At 35.3% G+C, this 16578-nt stretch overlaps 2 protein-coding genes across 2 annotated transcripts in view; one reads left to right on the forward strand and one right to left on the reverse strand.

Moving 5' to 3' along the window:
• The window catches only part of FAM227B (family with sequence similarity 227 member B), a gene marked incomplete at its 3' end in the record, with an annotated part of 266307 nt that overhangs the window by 78096 nt on the left and 171633 nt on the right, over positions 1–16578 (reverse strand). The window lies entirely within an intron of this gene.
• Positions 13599–16578, forward strand: part of FGF7 (fibroblast growth factor 7) — a 65632-nt gene continuing 62652 nt past the window's right edge. Inside the window, exons 1-2 of the mRNA XM_082860672.1 lie at positions 13599–14476; positions 15074–15628. Coding sequence (XP_082716798.1) covers positions 15343–15628 — 286 coding nt within the window. The 5' untranslated portion in view covers positions 13599–14476; positions 15074–15342. The remainder of the gene's footprint in view (positions 14477–15073; positions 15629–16578) is intronic.

Raw genomic sequence — 16578 nt, forward strand, 5'->3', positions numbered from 1 at the left:
GCCTTTACATAGTTAGATATTTTCAGGAGAAAATTTTATGAGCCCAATTTCTTGCATCTTCTCATATCTAGACAAGCACTAAAATCATTAATGGGGACATCTGCTCCTCGTGACTAGCAGCAAACCTTCTGCCAAAATGTGTGCTTGACCGCATGTATCCCCCCTTCACTAATATCATATATATACTGACCCCCGCCCCAACCTCTAGGGAGCAGTTCCTTAGAGCTATCTGAGATGCTATCTCCCATGCTACAGTCCTTATTTGGCCCCAAATAAAACTTAACTCACAACTCTCACATTGTGCTTTTTTTTTTTTTTTTTTCAGTCGATGAGAAGAATAGTCATTCAAATCCAGGTATGTCTGACTGCAAAGATACCATCTGAATCCTGAAAACCCTTCACAGGCCAGTTGTTCCATATTACCTCTCAATGCCATATCGTCTCATACTGTACATAGTAATTTCTCACTTAATATTTATTTACTGTTTCTTAGTGGTTCCAATTTTTTCTTTTTTTTCAGTACATAGGCTTTGCTATCTTCTTGCTCCCATAACACTTTGTATGTGTCATTTAACTTGTGAACTCTCAAAAATGAATTGCTAACGAGAAGAGTGAATCATTTTCCATGTTTAGTTTCCAAGATTTCTCATTTTGAAAAAATAGGTTTCCAAATATTAACTTGCTTTAAATGATTACGCATACAAACCCCACATCCATAAACTTTATCTTAAATTAAAAATAAAAGCCTGCCAAGCTAGAGTACATAAATAGCTCTTTTAAAATCACTGGATAAGAGTTTAAATTACCAGAGGTTGCATCATTATGGGTTATTTGAGAATTGTTTGTCTTCTATAATATGAAGTTATTCTCATAGGAATACTGATTAAAATAGAAACCAGATGTGTTTTTCAATACTAGAGTGAAAAAAATGACAAACAAGTAGAAAATTATTATAAGAATGACCTAAGGAGGTTTCTAGAAACTTGAAGCATGGGTATAATAGAAAAAGTGTGTGTGTGTGTGTGTGTGTGTGTGTGTGTGTGTGTGTGAGAGAGAGAGAGAGAGAGAGAGAGAGAGAGAAGAATAAAAAAATGAAGGAGAATGAATAGGATAAGAAACAGTTTCAGAATTCAAAACAGAAGAAAAAAACTTCCTAAACCTTGATAAATATTTGGTATCACCAAGGAAATAGCATAAATGAATTTTTACCTATGGACCAAAAAAGTGAAAAAGGAAAAAAACAGGGACAAGATGGTCTTTCAGTCTAAAGGAATAAATTAAATACGAAAAAGATGAGGACTATTGTTGAAAGAAAAAAAAAAGCCCCCTTTAAATTTAAAATATGACATGCTCTGGGTGCGATAAAACGATCCAGAAATTTTATATTTTTCACCCCTCTCTTCCACATTTTTAGAGGGATGAAAAGAACAATAATGTTTTTGATGCTTTGAATTTGCTTCTTGGTTTTATTTTCGATTATATTAGAAATACAGTATACTTATTACTACAATATGTCAACATGCTGAGTGGAATAAATGAAATGGAAGGTGTAAAGGCAATCAAGGGAAGGGAGGAGTACACCGTACATAATTTCATTACCATTTTTGAATTAGTCTTTAATCGCCCCTTTCATTATACTAAGAACTAGTGTTATTCTCTTTAATTTTATTTATCCAAGGCAAAAATAATAAAGTGAATGCTATTCTATTATCCTTCAAATAATTTAAAATATAGTAGAACTTCATTCATTTGGGGTCCCTTAATTCAGAATTTGTTACCATTCAAATTGAGTTTGCACTGAAGTTTATCTTTCTGCTTTGCAGATATTTCCAAGATAGTACAAATTAGTAGGATAAATCAGTTGTCAGGGGAGATTTAAAAATATTTAAGAGAGAAAGCAACTTTTAAACATCTTTCAGTACTTTCACATTCACATTTGCAAATAAGTTAATAAGCTATTTCTATATTTTTCTTATTGATTCAGTTAAGCCAGGTGACAGTTTGATTTATTACACATATAGTTCTTGGCATTAATAAACAGTACTTCTTTTAAAATATACTATAATTTTTGATTTTTACTAATTCAGCAATTCTCTAAACTCATGAAACTATGCTTCGAACTTCCAAGCTTTTTTTTTAATATATATATATAAATTTATTTATTTATTTTTGGCTGCATCGGGTCTTCATTGCTGTGCACTGGCTTTTCTCCAGCTGCAGTGAGCCGGGGCTACTCTTTGTTGCGGAGCACAGGCTCTAGGCGTGCGGGCTTCAGTAGTTGCAGCACACAGGCTCAGTAGTTGTGGTGCGTGGGCTTAGATGCTCCACGGCATGTGGGATCTTCCTGGACCAGGGCTCGAACCCGTGTCCCCTGCATTGGCAGGCAGATCCTTAACCACTGCACAACCAGGGAAGTCCTCCAAGCTTCTTAGGCTAGGAAATCAAAGCTACAATCTTGTGCAGCCAAAAAATTCTATTAGAAAAAAATCAGGCAGTCTTTTGTTTTTCTTCTGGCTACTATCAAATGACTGATTAACTCTTTTTTTTTTAACTTCACTAATTTCTCTTGGCATTAGATATACGAAAGTTTAGTTTCTGATTTTTTTGTTGTTGTATAGTTCACTGTGGCATTATATGCTGATATGAACTACTCTACTACAACATTCCTCTAGAATATAAAAGCAATTTTCTTTTAGGTAAAATACTCAGAGAGAGTTTTAAGTATTGATTTCTTTTTAAATTGCCAACATTGTTAGTTAAAAACTTCTTTCTCAGTGTCACAAGAATTGACTGAACTGTACATTAACCTATATTTGGACAACTTTGAAACCCATTTATGGCTGTAACCAAAAAATAAAACTCCTTTAGGCTTTTATAGTAAGGTCTCATAACATAGCTTGCCTTCTGATAATTTCATGTGTTATAATACTGGGGTCTTTGATATTCTGGTTGTCAGAAATATTTTTAATTAGGGAAATGAGGAAGGATAGCCCTCATTTAATATTTTTGTCAAAATACATATTTAATACTGCTATGAGAAAAGTTTTCTTTTTGCACCAGAGTACCTTAAAAAGAGATTCTAATTCCACACTTTGTGTTAACTGATTTGCAAGATGCTTACTGGTTCTCATTTTAAGGGAGTAACAGGTCCAGATCCCTCTGATCCAGAATGAGTAGGTTTTTTGGGTTATAGCATTCCTCTCACCTAAACTGTCCAACCACCTGATTTTCCCCTCCAATGCTGGTCTTCTTCCAGTCTTTCTTATCTCTACAAATGACACCACTATTTATCCTGTTACAAATGTCAGACATCTGGAATTTAACCTTGACTCCTCCTTGTCTTTCACATTGAATCTATCACCAAGATTTGTCTCCAAAATTTCTCTACCTGCTTCTTTCCCTCTCCCTGCCATGATCCTAGTCTAAGGAATCATCATCTGCAAAGTGGATTATAGCCACAGCCTCCTAACTGGTCTCCTTACTTCAACTTTTGCCATCCTCCAAACCATTCTCACAAAGTTTTCAGGATGATCACATTACTCATTGATTATTACCCATTATACTTAGGATCAGATCCAAAGTCCCCATTGTTGATATCAAGATCCTACACACGTTGCTTTCAAATCACCTAACTTTCCCCTTGTTAACTCTGTTCCAGTTATACTGTCATTTAGTTTCTGGAACACACCTCATTTTCACCTCAGAGCCTTTGTTTTCCCTGTTACCTTTGCCTGGAATACATTACTTCCACTTCTGATTTCTTCTTATCCTTCAGATCTCAGCTTAAATGTCACCTCCTCAGAAAGGTCTTTTGTGACCAGATTTAAACCATCCCTTCTCCTCCCTTCTCCTTCAAGTTATTTGTTACCATAGTACCTATTTATTTCCTCCTGCAATATAATCAGAATTCTTTTATATGTTCATAATCTGTCCCCTCCTCCATGATTTAAGCTCCATGAAGTCAGGGACCTTGCTTATCTTACCGAACAGTATATCTCTATCATATTGCGTACTACCTAAATACACCGTAAATGTTGATTTGAAGCAAGTAGTTGAGTTCATCAAGGGACAAAGATTTTATTGCATCATTGAAAACTCAATATGTAAAATTTCAAAGGAAATATCTGATAATTGCTTACATGACTCTTGGGTTCCTCACCAGACTGAAGATATAAGAGAGAAGAAAGAAAGAGAGGAGAGTGGAGGCAGAGAAAGTAGGGAGAGGGAGAAGCAGAGAGACAATTTGTGAGGAGGATTTCTTCTCTGTTAGTTCTCTTCCCTACCAAGAGACGTGAGGAGCAGGTGAATCTCCCGTTACTCTAAATCTAGTGAGACAGGTGTTCTGGAAGTGTTGATCATCACAGAGGATGTTGGAACAGAAGTTCCCATGTTAGAAAAAGAAGACTAGAATTTTATTCAGGAAAAATGGAGGTGTTACTGAATACTTTTGAGCAGAAAAATAACATGATTACAACTGTGCTTTAGGAAGATTAACTTGATAGCAACACATAAAATGGATTGGAGGTTGGAGAGAAGAGATGAAAGGAGATGGGTTAGGATAGAACGGACATGAAAGATAATAATTACTTGACTTAGGATGTGAAGGTAACAACCGATAGGAAGAAACAGGTGTTGAAGAAATTGTGGTGGTAGGATTGATAATTTTTGGAATTGATTAGCGGGAGAACTCATTATAACTGAGTTAATATTAAATACAATTGAAGGGAAAATATGAGTAATATTTAAAGATAGCAAGAAGGTTTAGTTTGAAAAGAAAGCCAGGGAGAAGTATGAACCTCCTTTCTCTTATGCATGAGTTATTTTGTTAGCTGCCAGTTTTACATGGACCTATATTTTACCAGATGCCTGGCTTTCTGTGAATGTATCTTTATACTAAGGGTGTTGGACTCCATAACTTTCTTTTTCTTTACTACCATAATTATCTCTACTCTATCTCCTTCTTCCACTTTTGAAAAGTTCATCTAGTGCTGAAAAGTCATGGTTTTAAAGCTAATGAATGAAAAATTAAAACAATTTTGTAATTAACACACTGACATCCATGACATTAAAAAAATTGCTAGTTTTACTCCTCATTTTGCTATGTAGGCAATGAATATGGAACCAAAGAATGACAATTTAAAGCAAAGAATGTAATAACCCTGACTGCATAGAGTGTTTGTTGTTTTTTATAATGTTTTCCTAGGGGTGAAGCAAAACTCTCTCCATAGCCATTATAACAATTTTCAACTGTTAGAGTGGCACTAGGCTGTCAAAAACAGGCACTAATGTATTGCCCTGAATCAAGGAGACTGAGTCTTTGCTAAAGTTAAGCATTAATTTAAAGGGTGTCAAGGCAATCAAGAGTAAATTATATAATGTAACTTCATTATACAGAAAAAAGAAGAGCTAGTGACTCTCGAGATCGTGCTCCAGGTCCAAAGTTGTTTAGTAAGTTAAAAACATAATTTCAAGAGCTTGAATTCTAGATTAGCATTTTAGATAACTTTTTATAAACATAAAATGAAATAAAACAAATTTTTATAGACTCAGAGACACAAAGAGTCTAGATACATTTGTAAACTGAGATATTTATATAGTTGAGTCACAGGCACACCACAATTTTGAGCATATGACTCAAACTTTGTATCTTATATACAGTTAGTTTTTAAATGTTAGGGCACAAGAGTAAGCACAAAGTTTGCATAAATGAAGATTTATAGGAACCCCAGGCTTGCTCAATTACTTTCGGGATTTTACTCCAGAGTTTAAACTATTGTCTTCGACCAGGTCTATAAGGTCTATAAGTAGACACGCCTGTACTCCAGCTTCCTATTACACTTAGAATAAACCCAAACTCCTATTGCCATGACCTTCAAAGTTCTTTATGATCTGGCTCCTGTCTACTTTTCCACTTTCACTAATCTCTCACTCCTTTTCCCATTGCTCATGTACTTCATTAATATTGGCCTTCTTTCAGTTCTTGGAACACACCAAGGTCAGTCTTGTTCCAGGCATCTCAAAATTTACCTTCTCAGGTGGGCCTTTCTTACTTAAAGTAGGTCCCTCTACCCATTTACCTCTCTGCCTCCTATCTTCTTGAATACCTTCTTTGTATCCCATCCACACCCACCCTGCCTCTGCCACACACACATGCCAAAGATCAGTGCGTTTATGTTCTTCCACTGGGATGCATACTCTTTAAATGAAAAGACCACTTCTAGAATACTCACCATTGTATCTCCAAAAGTCCAAGACAACATCTGGCACCCAGTAGGTATTTGATAAATATTTGTTAAGTGAATGAATCAAGGAAATGAGAAATGTTGGTTGTATGGCATGATTCAAAGTTGAGACTGAATTCATGAAATGGGACTGACAGAAGAAAAGATGAAGATAAATCCATAGTGTGGTGATAGTGGTGGGAATGTAGTGGAAATAAATCTTGGACCACAATCTCAAATATGCAAAGGATAACATATAACTTTACGTTTATAAATCAACCTAGCTTCAACTTTGAGAATTTCAACCCCCCTTACCTCCCACCCCCAGTTAGTGGAAAACTTATGTCAATTATTCTTGGGTTCCCCTCTTCTGCTTCAAGATGAGATAGAATTCAAGGGTCTTGTTCAGGGCCAAGCCAAGGGCTTCTGGTTGTTGAGTCATTTGTCTACTCTGGTTACTTCTGGGTGTTCACTGACTCTGCTCACACAGTTCCTTCAGGTCTGAGTTCTCTGCTCTTCCAGATTTCTTTTAAAACATGGGAAATCTTTATGAGGGGTGCTTATGAGCCAGTTTGTTTAGACACATGGGCAGGCTTTACTCTTTGGAGCTTTGCTGCTTCTGCTGTGTGCTGTGGAGTTACCAGAAATGTAGAGCTTGGCTTCCCAAATAGACTTTTCTCTATGCTGCCTGTTCTATGGACTCTACCTTCTCTGGGATGCCTCTCAAAGGCACTTTTATGTTTCACTTCTTTTCAGGGAATTTGGCACAGTTTTTTGTTTTTGTTTTCTCTTAAACTCCAGACTTTATATGTAAACTATAGGCATAGGTATGACTGAATATTTTTTAAAAACTGTATTCATAATTTCCTCTAAAATGGCTTTCCAAAGCTGGCATCTAAAGAGCTCTATCATCTCTCAACTCAAAAGAGCCTTAGGATCATCTTTGACTCCCCCTTTTTCTTCTTCTTCCTTAGTAAATGAAATTACTGGCTTCAAAACAGCTTTTCTTTCTCTTCCCACTGCCAATCTGTTGATTCTGGAAGTTATCATTGCACCCTGTAATAGCTTCTTGATTTGTCTCCATGCTAGTATTCTGCTCCCCAAACCATTCTTTATACCATCACAAGATACATGAACCTATTACTATCCATTTCCAAAATACTTCATAGCTCCTAACTGTTTCCCAGTTGAGGTGAGATGATCTGGCTTGTTATTTATGGTCCTGAAAGATTTGAACCCTCCATTCTCTTGCCTGCATTCCTTCTAGACTCTCCCCAACCTCTTTCTTAAATTATTCTCTTTAGTAAAAATTTTACTCTGTTCATGTATCTCATTACTTGCACTTGTAATATTGCATGAACTAGAATATTCTCTTCCCAGCCTACTTACCAGCTGTACTTCTCTAAACTGTCCTAACAGTTATTCCCTAATTCTTTGAAGAGATCACTTTGTGCAGGCTTTTGATAATCTTTCTATTATTGTCTTGAATTATAAATTTATTGTGATTTACTTTTCATGTTATCTTTCCCTAATTAGACTGTGGACTTCTTTTTAATTTTAATTTTTTTTAACATCTTTATTGGAGTACAATTACTTTAAAATGGTGTTACTTCCTGCTGTATAACAAAGTGAATCACCTTTACATATACATATATCCCCATATCTCCTCCCTCTTGTGTCTCCCTCCCACTCTCCCTATGCAACCCCTCTAGGTGGACACAAAGCACTGAGCTGATCTCCCTGTGCTATGTGGCTGCTTCCCACTAGCTATCTATTTTACATTTGGTAGTGTACATATGTCCATGCCACTCTCTCACTTTGTCCTAGCTTACCCTTCCTCCTCCCCGTGTCCTCTAGTCCCTTCTCGATGTCTGCATCTTTATTCCTATCTTGCCCCTAGGTTCTTCAGAACCATTTTGTGTTGTTGTTTTTTAGATTCCATAAATATGCGTTAGCATATGGTATTTGTTTTCCTCTTTCTGACTTACTTCAGTCTGTTTGACAGCCTCTAGGTCCATCTGCCTCACTACAAATAACTCAATTTCATTTCTTTTTATGGCTGAGTAATATTCCATTGTATACGTGTGCCACATCTTCTTTATCTATTCATCTGTCGATGGACACTTAGGTTGCTTCCATGTCCTGGCTATTGTAAATAGAGCTGCAATGAACATTGTGGTACATGACTCTTTTTGAATTATGGTTTTCTCAGGGTATATGCCCAGTAGTGGGATTGCTGGGTCATATGGTAGTTCTATTTTTAGTTTTTTAAGGAAACTCCATACTGTTCTCCATAGTGGCTCTATCAATCTACATTCCCACCAACAGTGCAAGAGTGTTCCCTTTTCTCCACACCCTCTCCAGCATTTACTGTTTGGAGATTTTTTTGATGATGGCCATTCTGACTGGTGTGAGATGATATCTCATTGTAGTTTTGACTTGCATTTCTCTAATGATTAGTTATGTTGAGCATCCTTTCATGTGTTTGTTGGCAAACTGTATATCTTCTTTGGACAAATGTCTATTTAGGTCTTCTGCCCATTTTTGGATTGGGTTGTTTGTTTTTTTTTGATATTGAGCTACATGAGCTGCTTGTAAATTTTGGAGATTAATCCTTTGTCAGTTGCTTCATTTGCAAATATTTTCTCCCATTCTGAGGGTCGTCTTTTGGTCTTGTTTATGGTTTCCTTTGCTGTGCAAAAGCTTTTAAGTTTCACTAGGTCCCATTTGTTTATTCTTGTTTTTATTTCCATTTCTCTAGGAGGTGGGTCAAAAAGGATCTTCCTGTGATTTATGTCATAGAGTGTTCTGCCTATGTTTTCCTCTAAGGGATAGTGTCTGGCCTTACATTTAGGTCTTTGATCCATTTTGAGCTTATTTTTGTGTATGGTGTTAGGGACTGTTCTAATTTCATTCCTCTACATGTAGCTGTCCAGTTTTCCCAGCGCCACTTACTGAAGAGACTGTCTTTTCTCCACTGTGTATTCTTGCCCCCTTTATCAAAGATAAGGTGACCATATGTGTGTGGGTTTATCTCTGGGCTTTCTATTCTGTTCCATTGATCTATATTTCTGTTTTTGTGCCAGTACCATACAGTCTTTGATTACTGTAGCTTTGTAGTATAGGCTGAAGTCAGGGAGCCTGATTCCTCCAGCTCTGTTTTTCTTTCTCAAGATTGCTTTGGCTATTCAGGGTCTCTTGTGTTTCCATACAAACTGTGAAATTTTTCATTCTAGTTCTGTGAAAAGTGCCATTGGTAGTTTGATAGGGATTGCATTGAATCTGTAGATTGCTTTGGGTAGTATACTCATTTTCACAATGTTGATTCTTCCAATTCAAGAACATGGTATACCTCTCCATCTGTTTCTATCATCTTTAATTTCTTTCATCAGTGTCTTATAATTTTCTGCATACAAGTCTTTTGTCTCCTTAGGTGGGTCTATTCCTAGATATTTTACTCTTTTTGTTGCAATGGTAAATGGGAGTGTTTTCTTAATTTCACTTTCAGATTTTTCATCATTAGTGTATAGGAATGCAAGAGATTTCTGTGCATTAATTTTGTATCCTGCTACTTAACCAAATTCATTTATTAGCTCTAGTAGTTTTCTGGTAGCATCTTTAGGATTCTCTATGTATAGTATCATGTCATCTGCAAACAGTGATAGCTTTACTTCTTCTTTTCTGATTTGGATTCCTTTTTCTTCTCTGATTGCTGTGGCTAAAACTTCCAAAACTATGTTGAATAACAGTGGTGAGAGTGGGCAACCTTGTCTTGTTCCTGATCTTAGTGGAAATGCTTTCAGTTTTTCACTGTGGCTAAAATTGCTGTGGCTAAAACTTCCAAAACTATGTTGAATAACAGTGGTGAGAGTGGGCAACCTTGTCTTGTTCCTGATCTTAGTGGAAATGCTTTCAGTTTTCACCATTGAGGACGATGTTGGCTGTGAGTTTGTCATATATGGCCTTTATTATGTTGAGGTAAGTTCCCTCTATGCCTACTTTCTGGAGGGTTTTTATCATAAATGGGTGTTGAATTTTGTTGAAAGCTTTCTCTGCATCTATTGAGATGATCGTATGGTTTTTCTCTTTCAATTTGTTAATATGGTGTATCACATTGATTGATTTGCGTATATTGAAGAATCCTTGCATTCCTGGAATAAACTCCACTTGATCATGGAGTATGATCCTTTTAATGTGCTTTTGGATTCTGTTTGCTTGTATTTTGTTGAGGATTTTTGCATCTATGTTCATCAGTGATATTGGCCTGTAGTTTTCTTTCTTTGTGACATCTTTGTCTGGTCTTGGTATCAGGGTGGTGGTGGCCTCGTAGAATGAGTTTGGGAGTGTTCCTCCCTCTGCTATATTTTGGAAGAGTTTGAGAAGGATAGGTGTTAGCTCTTCTCTAAATGTTTGATAGAATTCGCCTGTGAAGCCCTCTAGTCCTGGGTTTTTGTTTGTTGGAAGATTTTTAATCACAGTTTCAATTTCAGTGCTTGTGATTGGTCTGTTCATATTTTCTATTTCTTCCTGATTCAGTCTTGGTAGGTTGTGCATTTCTAAGAATTTGTCCATTTCTTCCAGGTTGTCCATTTTATTGGCATAGAGTTGCTTGTAGTAATCTCTCATGATCCTTTATATTTTTGCAGTGTCAGTTGTTACTTCTCCTTTTTCATTTCTAATTCTATTGACTTGAGTCTTCTCCCTTTTTTTCTTGATGAGTCTGGCTAGTGGTTTATCTATTTTGTTTATCTTCTCAAAGAACCAGCTTTTAGTTTTACTGATCTTTGCTATCGTTTCCTTCATTTCTTTTTCATTTATTTCTGATCTGATCTTTATGATTTCTTTCCTTCTGCTAACTTTGGGGTGTTTTTGTTCTTCTTTCTCTAATTCTTTTAGGTGTAAGGTTAGGTTGTTTATTTGAGATGTTTCTTGTTTCCTAAGGCAGGATTGTGTTGGTATAAACTTCCCTCTTATAACTGCTTTTGCTGCATCCCATTGGTTTTGGGTCGTCGTGTTTTCATCATCATTTGTTTCTAGGTATTTTTTGATTTCCTGTTTGATTTCTTCAGTGATCGCTTGGTTATTAAGTAGTGTATTGTTTAGCCTCCATGTGTTTGTATTTTTTACAGATTTTTCCCTGTAATTGATATCTAGTCTTACAGCATTGTGGTTGGAAATGATACTTGATACGATTTCAATTTTCTTAAATTTACCAAGGCTTGATTTGTGACCCAAGATATGATGTATACTGGAGAATGTTCCATGAGCACTTGAGAAGAAAGTGTATTCTGTTGTTTTTGGATGGAATGTCCTATAAATATCAATTAAGTCCATCTTGTTTAATGTATCACTTAAAGCCTCTGTTTCCTTATTTATTTTCATTTTGGATGATCTGTGCATTGGTGAAAGTGGGGTGTTAAAGTCCCCTACTATGAATATGTTACTGTCGATTTCCACTTTTATGGCTGTTAGTATTTGCCTTATGTATTGAGATGCTCCTATGTTGGCTGCATAAATGTTTACAATTGTTATATCTTATTTTGGATTGATCCCTTGATCATTATGTTGTGTCCTTCTTTGTCTCTTATAATAGTATTTGTTTTAAAGTCTATTTTGTCTGATATGAGAATTGCTACTCCAGCTTTCGTTTGATTTCCATTTGCATGGAATATCTTTTTTCATCCCTCACTTTCAGTCTGTATGTGTGTCTAGGTCTGAAGTGGGTCTCTTGTAGACAGCATATATATAGGTCTTGTTTTCGTATCCATTCAGCCAGTCTATGACTTTTGGTTGGAGCATTTAATCCATTTACATTTAAGGTAGTTATCACTATGTATGTTCCTAATACCATTTTCTTAATTGTTTGGGGATTGTTAATGTAGGTCTTTTCTTTCTCTTGTGTTTCCTGCCTAGAGAAGTTCCTTCAGCATTTGTTGTAAAGCTGGTTTGGTGGTGCTGAATTCTCTTAGCTTTTGCTTTTCTGTACAGGTTTTAATTTCTCCCTTGAATCTGAAAGAGATCCTTGCTGGGTAGAGACATCTTGGTTGTAGGTTTTTCCCTTTCATCACTTTAAATATGTCCTGCCAGTCCCTTCTGGCTTGCAGAGTTTCTGCTGTAAGATCAGCTGTTAACCTTATGGGGATTCCCTTGTATATTATTTGTTGTTTTTCCCTTGATGCTTTTAATATTTTTTCTTTGTATTTAATTTTTGATAGTTTGATTAATATGTGTCTTGGTTTGTTTCTCCTTGGATTTATCCTGAATGGGACTCTCAGTGCTTCCTGGACTTGATTTACTATTTCCTCTCCCATGTTAGGAAAGTTTTCAACTATATTCTCTTCAAATATTTTCTCAGTCCTTTTAAGACAATCCATTTTTAAATTTAAGTCTTGAATATTTAATTAGCAATTTTTGACCTCTGATCTATTGATTTCTTAGTATAAAATCTGTAGGGTCAATTTGGAACAGATGAATTTACGAGCTCTTGAATATCTTTACATGTGAACTAACTGTTAATAATTTTCATTTCTTTAGAAGAAATATCCAAGTCCTAGGAGTTCTGACCCTGCTCAGTATTGTTGCCTACAAAACTAATGGAGGTATGATTCAGATCACAGTAGCATCATACTTTCTTTTTTTTTTTTCTTTCTTTTCCCCCTTTTTAGAGAAATACATGATGGAATATTTTGTAGCTATCTAGCTTTCAACAGAGGCAATTAAGGAAGGGCCATCCTCTTCTGCTCTAATAAACTTAGAAATGTCATATTTGGTGCCTAAAGAATAACTGAATATGTTTAAACTATGCTGTGCTATTGATTCTGTTCTCCAAAAGCATAGACACAAAGGGAAATCACATAAATTATAATACAACTGAACGTACTTAATTTTGTTTTCCTATTTGGTCTACATGCACCACCTGGTGGTAAAGTCGTGCATTTCAAGTGCAGTGTTTGTGTGTGTGTGTGTGTGTGTGTGTGTGTGTGTGTGTGTGTGTTGGGGGTATTAATATGGGAAAGAGAATTTTAATATGTATTCCTAATTATTGTTTTAGATTAACAATGCAATTATTTTGCAACAAATAGCTAATAAAACACTAGAACGCTACTGTATACACGTTAGAACAGGAAATAAAGGGGAGAATAACTCATGTTGGAAAGCAAAGTAGCATTCTCTTATTTACATGAGCTATACCTCTTAAAATTCCATCCCTAAATTAACATTTATTTATTGCATTAATGTTCTTATTAAGGGCAAGAGTCAAACATTGATAACCAATATAAAACCATATAATTTTTTTAAATTTTTAAGAATAATAATTTTAAAAGTATGTATCTTCTTCCTAATCTTAGTAGTTAGTGTAAGTAACAAGTCACAGAATTTTAAAACTACAAGGCACAATAGAATCATCTAGACTAATTTTACAAATGTAGCAGCTGAGATTCAGAAACGTCAGGTGACTTGCCCAGGCCATACTGGTAATTAGTGGCCCAACTCAAATAAGAATGTTGTTATTCTTACTTTCAGTCTAGTAACATAAGATATAAACTTTTACTCATATGCAATGCAGAAATATCTCTGTATGAAGAGATATACCCTTAACTCAGCTATATAGTTCTTGAAGACAGTAAGATGTGAATTAATACACATTAGTAGTTTCATTCTAACATTCTGAACACAAAGGAGTAATAGTAGAAATGCATGCATCATAAAGCTATGTAAAAGATTTTAAATTAAAAAATCCCTTTTACATACATGTTCCAAGGAATATTTTCAACTTATATACAACTTCTATGTTATAAGACAATCTAAAAAAATTCCCTTTCCCTTTCTAACTGCTTCAGAGTCAGAGATTTGTTTCTACAAAGTAGGTACCCAGTTGTAGGTCTGAGCATAAACCATGTTCATAGCTCCCTCTCATGACCATTGAATGAATACTATACAAGCCTCCTTTATTCTCGCTGTTGTATTCAACTAACAGCTCACTGGTTAAGTTTTAATTGCTTCCAATGAGGTCAGCAAAGGTATTTATCGAAAAGCCCTGAATAAAAGGCTCCACACACACACACACAAGCTCACACGCGCTCACATACACAGAGAAAATCCTCTTGCCTGTTGATTTATGGAAACAATTATGATTCTGCTGGAGAATTTCTCAGCTGAGAAATAGTTTGTAGCTACAGTAGAGAGGCTCAAGTTGCACAGGGCAGACAACAGACATGGAATTCTTGTGTATCCAGCTGTTATCAACAGAACAAGTAAGTGACTGTTATTTGTCTTTAAAAATAATGCTGAATATTTGTTAGTAGTTTATCTCTTTTTCTGGTTTTAGTACTGAGGGGAAAAGTAAAGTTACCAGATTTTTGAGCTGTGAGATTATCTATAGTAATTCTGCTGTAGAACTTACATAAAGATAAGGTTGAAATTCTCCAGAGCAATCCTGACATTTAACTTGAGAAATGTGGGCAGCTCAGGAGAAAATAACTGACAAACCACAAACGTAAAAGAATATAATAAAGAAACCTAGGGAAAAGCATTTATATTTTGTTAATAGTAATTTTAGAACTTAATTTAAATCAATAGCTCTAATTGCAGGATATTTCTTACCAAGTACGAACTGGAATGAATGGTACAATCATATTCTGATTTGTCTCTACTAATGCATAACTTTTGTAAATCTACATACAGAGTGGTAAAGACATTGACATCCTCTGTGAAAGCTGTTTTAAATGTACCTTCACAGTATGAATTACACAGTATGTTATAATAGTATTTACACACTGAAATTTATACATATAATTTTTCATCTTCCTCTCTCTCCTCCCTCCCCATTCTTAATCTCTCATTGCAAACAGAAGTCAAGTAGCAAACAGCAACGCAGCAACTGAGCTTATTACAACCTGTTTTTATAAGGATATACTGACAGAGAGTTATTTAAGGAGGAATTCTATATTGTTATCAGGAACTGAAAGGATAAGGCTAACCACTGGGAGAGTGCAACTACTCTTTCTTAAATCAATCTACAGTTCACAGATAGGACGAGGTCAATGACCTAGGAACAACAATCAACTCAAGATTTAATTTTCATTATGTTATTCATGAACACCCGGGGCACTATACTATAATGCACAAATGGATACTGACATGGATCCTGCCAAGTTTGCTCTACAGATCATGCTTCCACATTATCTGTCTAGTGGGCACTATATCTTTAGCTTGCAATGACATGACTCCAGAGCAAATGGCTACAAATGTGAACTGTTCCAGCCCTGAGCGACATACAAGAAGTTATGATTACATGGAAGGAGGGGATATAAGAGTGAGAAGACTCTTCTGTCGAACACAGTGGTATCTGAGGATTGATAAACGAGGCAAAGTCAAAGGGACCCAAGAGATGAAGAATAATTACAGTAAGTAATGTTTTTTATTTACAGCACAGCTTATGAACCTTAATCTGTGAAAGGATCAATTTTCAAGTGACATGTTTTCTCCGTTTCCTTTTTTTTGAAAAAAAATTAAATATAACTTTCTATTGGCTCTAAATCGGGATAGTTAAACTATGTTCCTAAAACTATCTCCTGGAGTAGGGCAAATCTACTAATACTATAGTTGGAGCTGATCACTCAAGCCGATTTGAAAATATATTCTCCATGTCCTAAGCTCAAAATGCTCATATGTTAAGCAAAATGTAAATGCTATTATTCATACTGAAATGTGATTTATTGTCTTCTAGCAAAAGTCATTAGGAACTCTAATAGAGTACTCAGTAAATGCTCACCAAAAATGACTTACCATTAGTTTGAGGAACAGATAATTTTTAAAAATAATTTGATTTCCCTTGAAACAATATTTCCATGGTGTGAAATACTGAAAATACGCATTCAGTGACTTGTGCAATTGTGTATAGTTTTAAAACAGAAGGGAATCTGTGGTATCCTCATCTGTTCATAACATAAAGAACTTGTATTTGATTGCTTAATCATTTACCTAGGCACAAAAATAGGTTCCTTCTAACATTTTCTTTATCTAAATATTCTGTGCCATAATAGTTCCATAGTACCTTAAGAGAAATGTGAATGTGAAGGAGGAAATAAAAGTGAGTTGGAAGAGATGTTAATTCCATGATTTAAATGTAAATAATTACATTTTCCTCAAGAATCAGTTATTCTTTTCATGTTGATATGTCAGGGTTGGATTTATCATTTAGCAGTTATGATTAATAACCAATTTCAAAAGTATTAAGTTTTATGGGGTAAAATATCAATATATACCTGAACATACACATTAAGAATTTAAAATCCCTGAGTGGAAGGAAATTTTGTTTGTATTACTAGTACTTGAACAATGTTATTATCATATC

The sequence above is a fragment of the Leucopleurus acutus genome (genome assembly GCF_964270905.1).
Source record: "Leucopleurus acutus genome assembly, chromosome: 1".
NCBI classification, from domain to species: domain Eukaryota; kingdom Metazoa; phylum Chordata; class Mammalia; order Artiodactyla; family Delphinidae; genus Leucopleurus; species Leucopleurus acutus.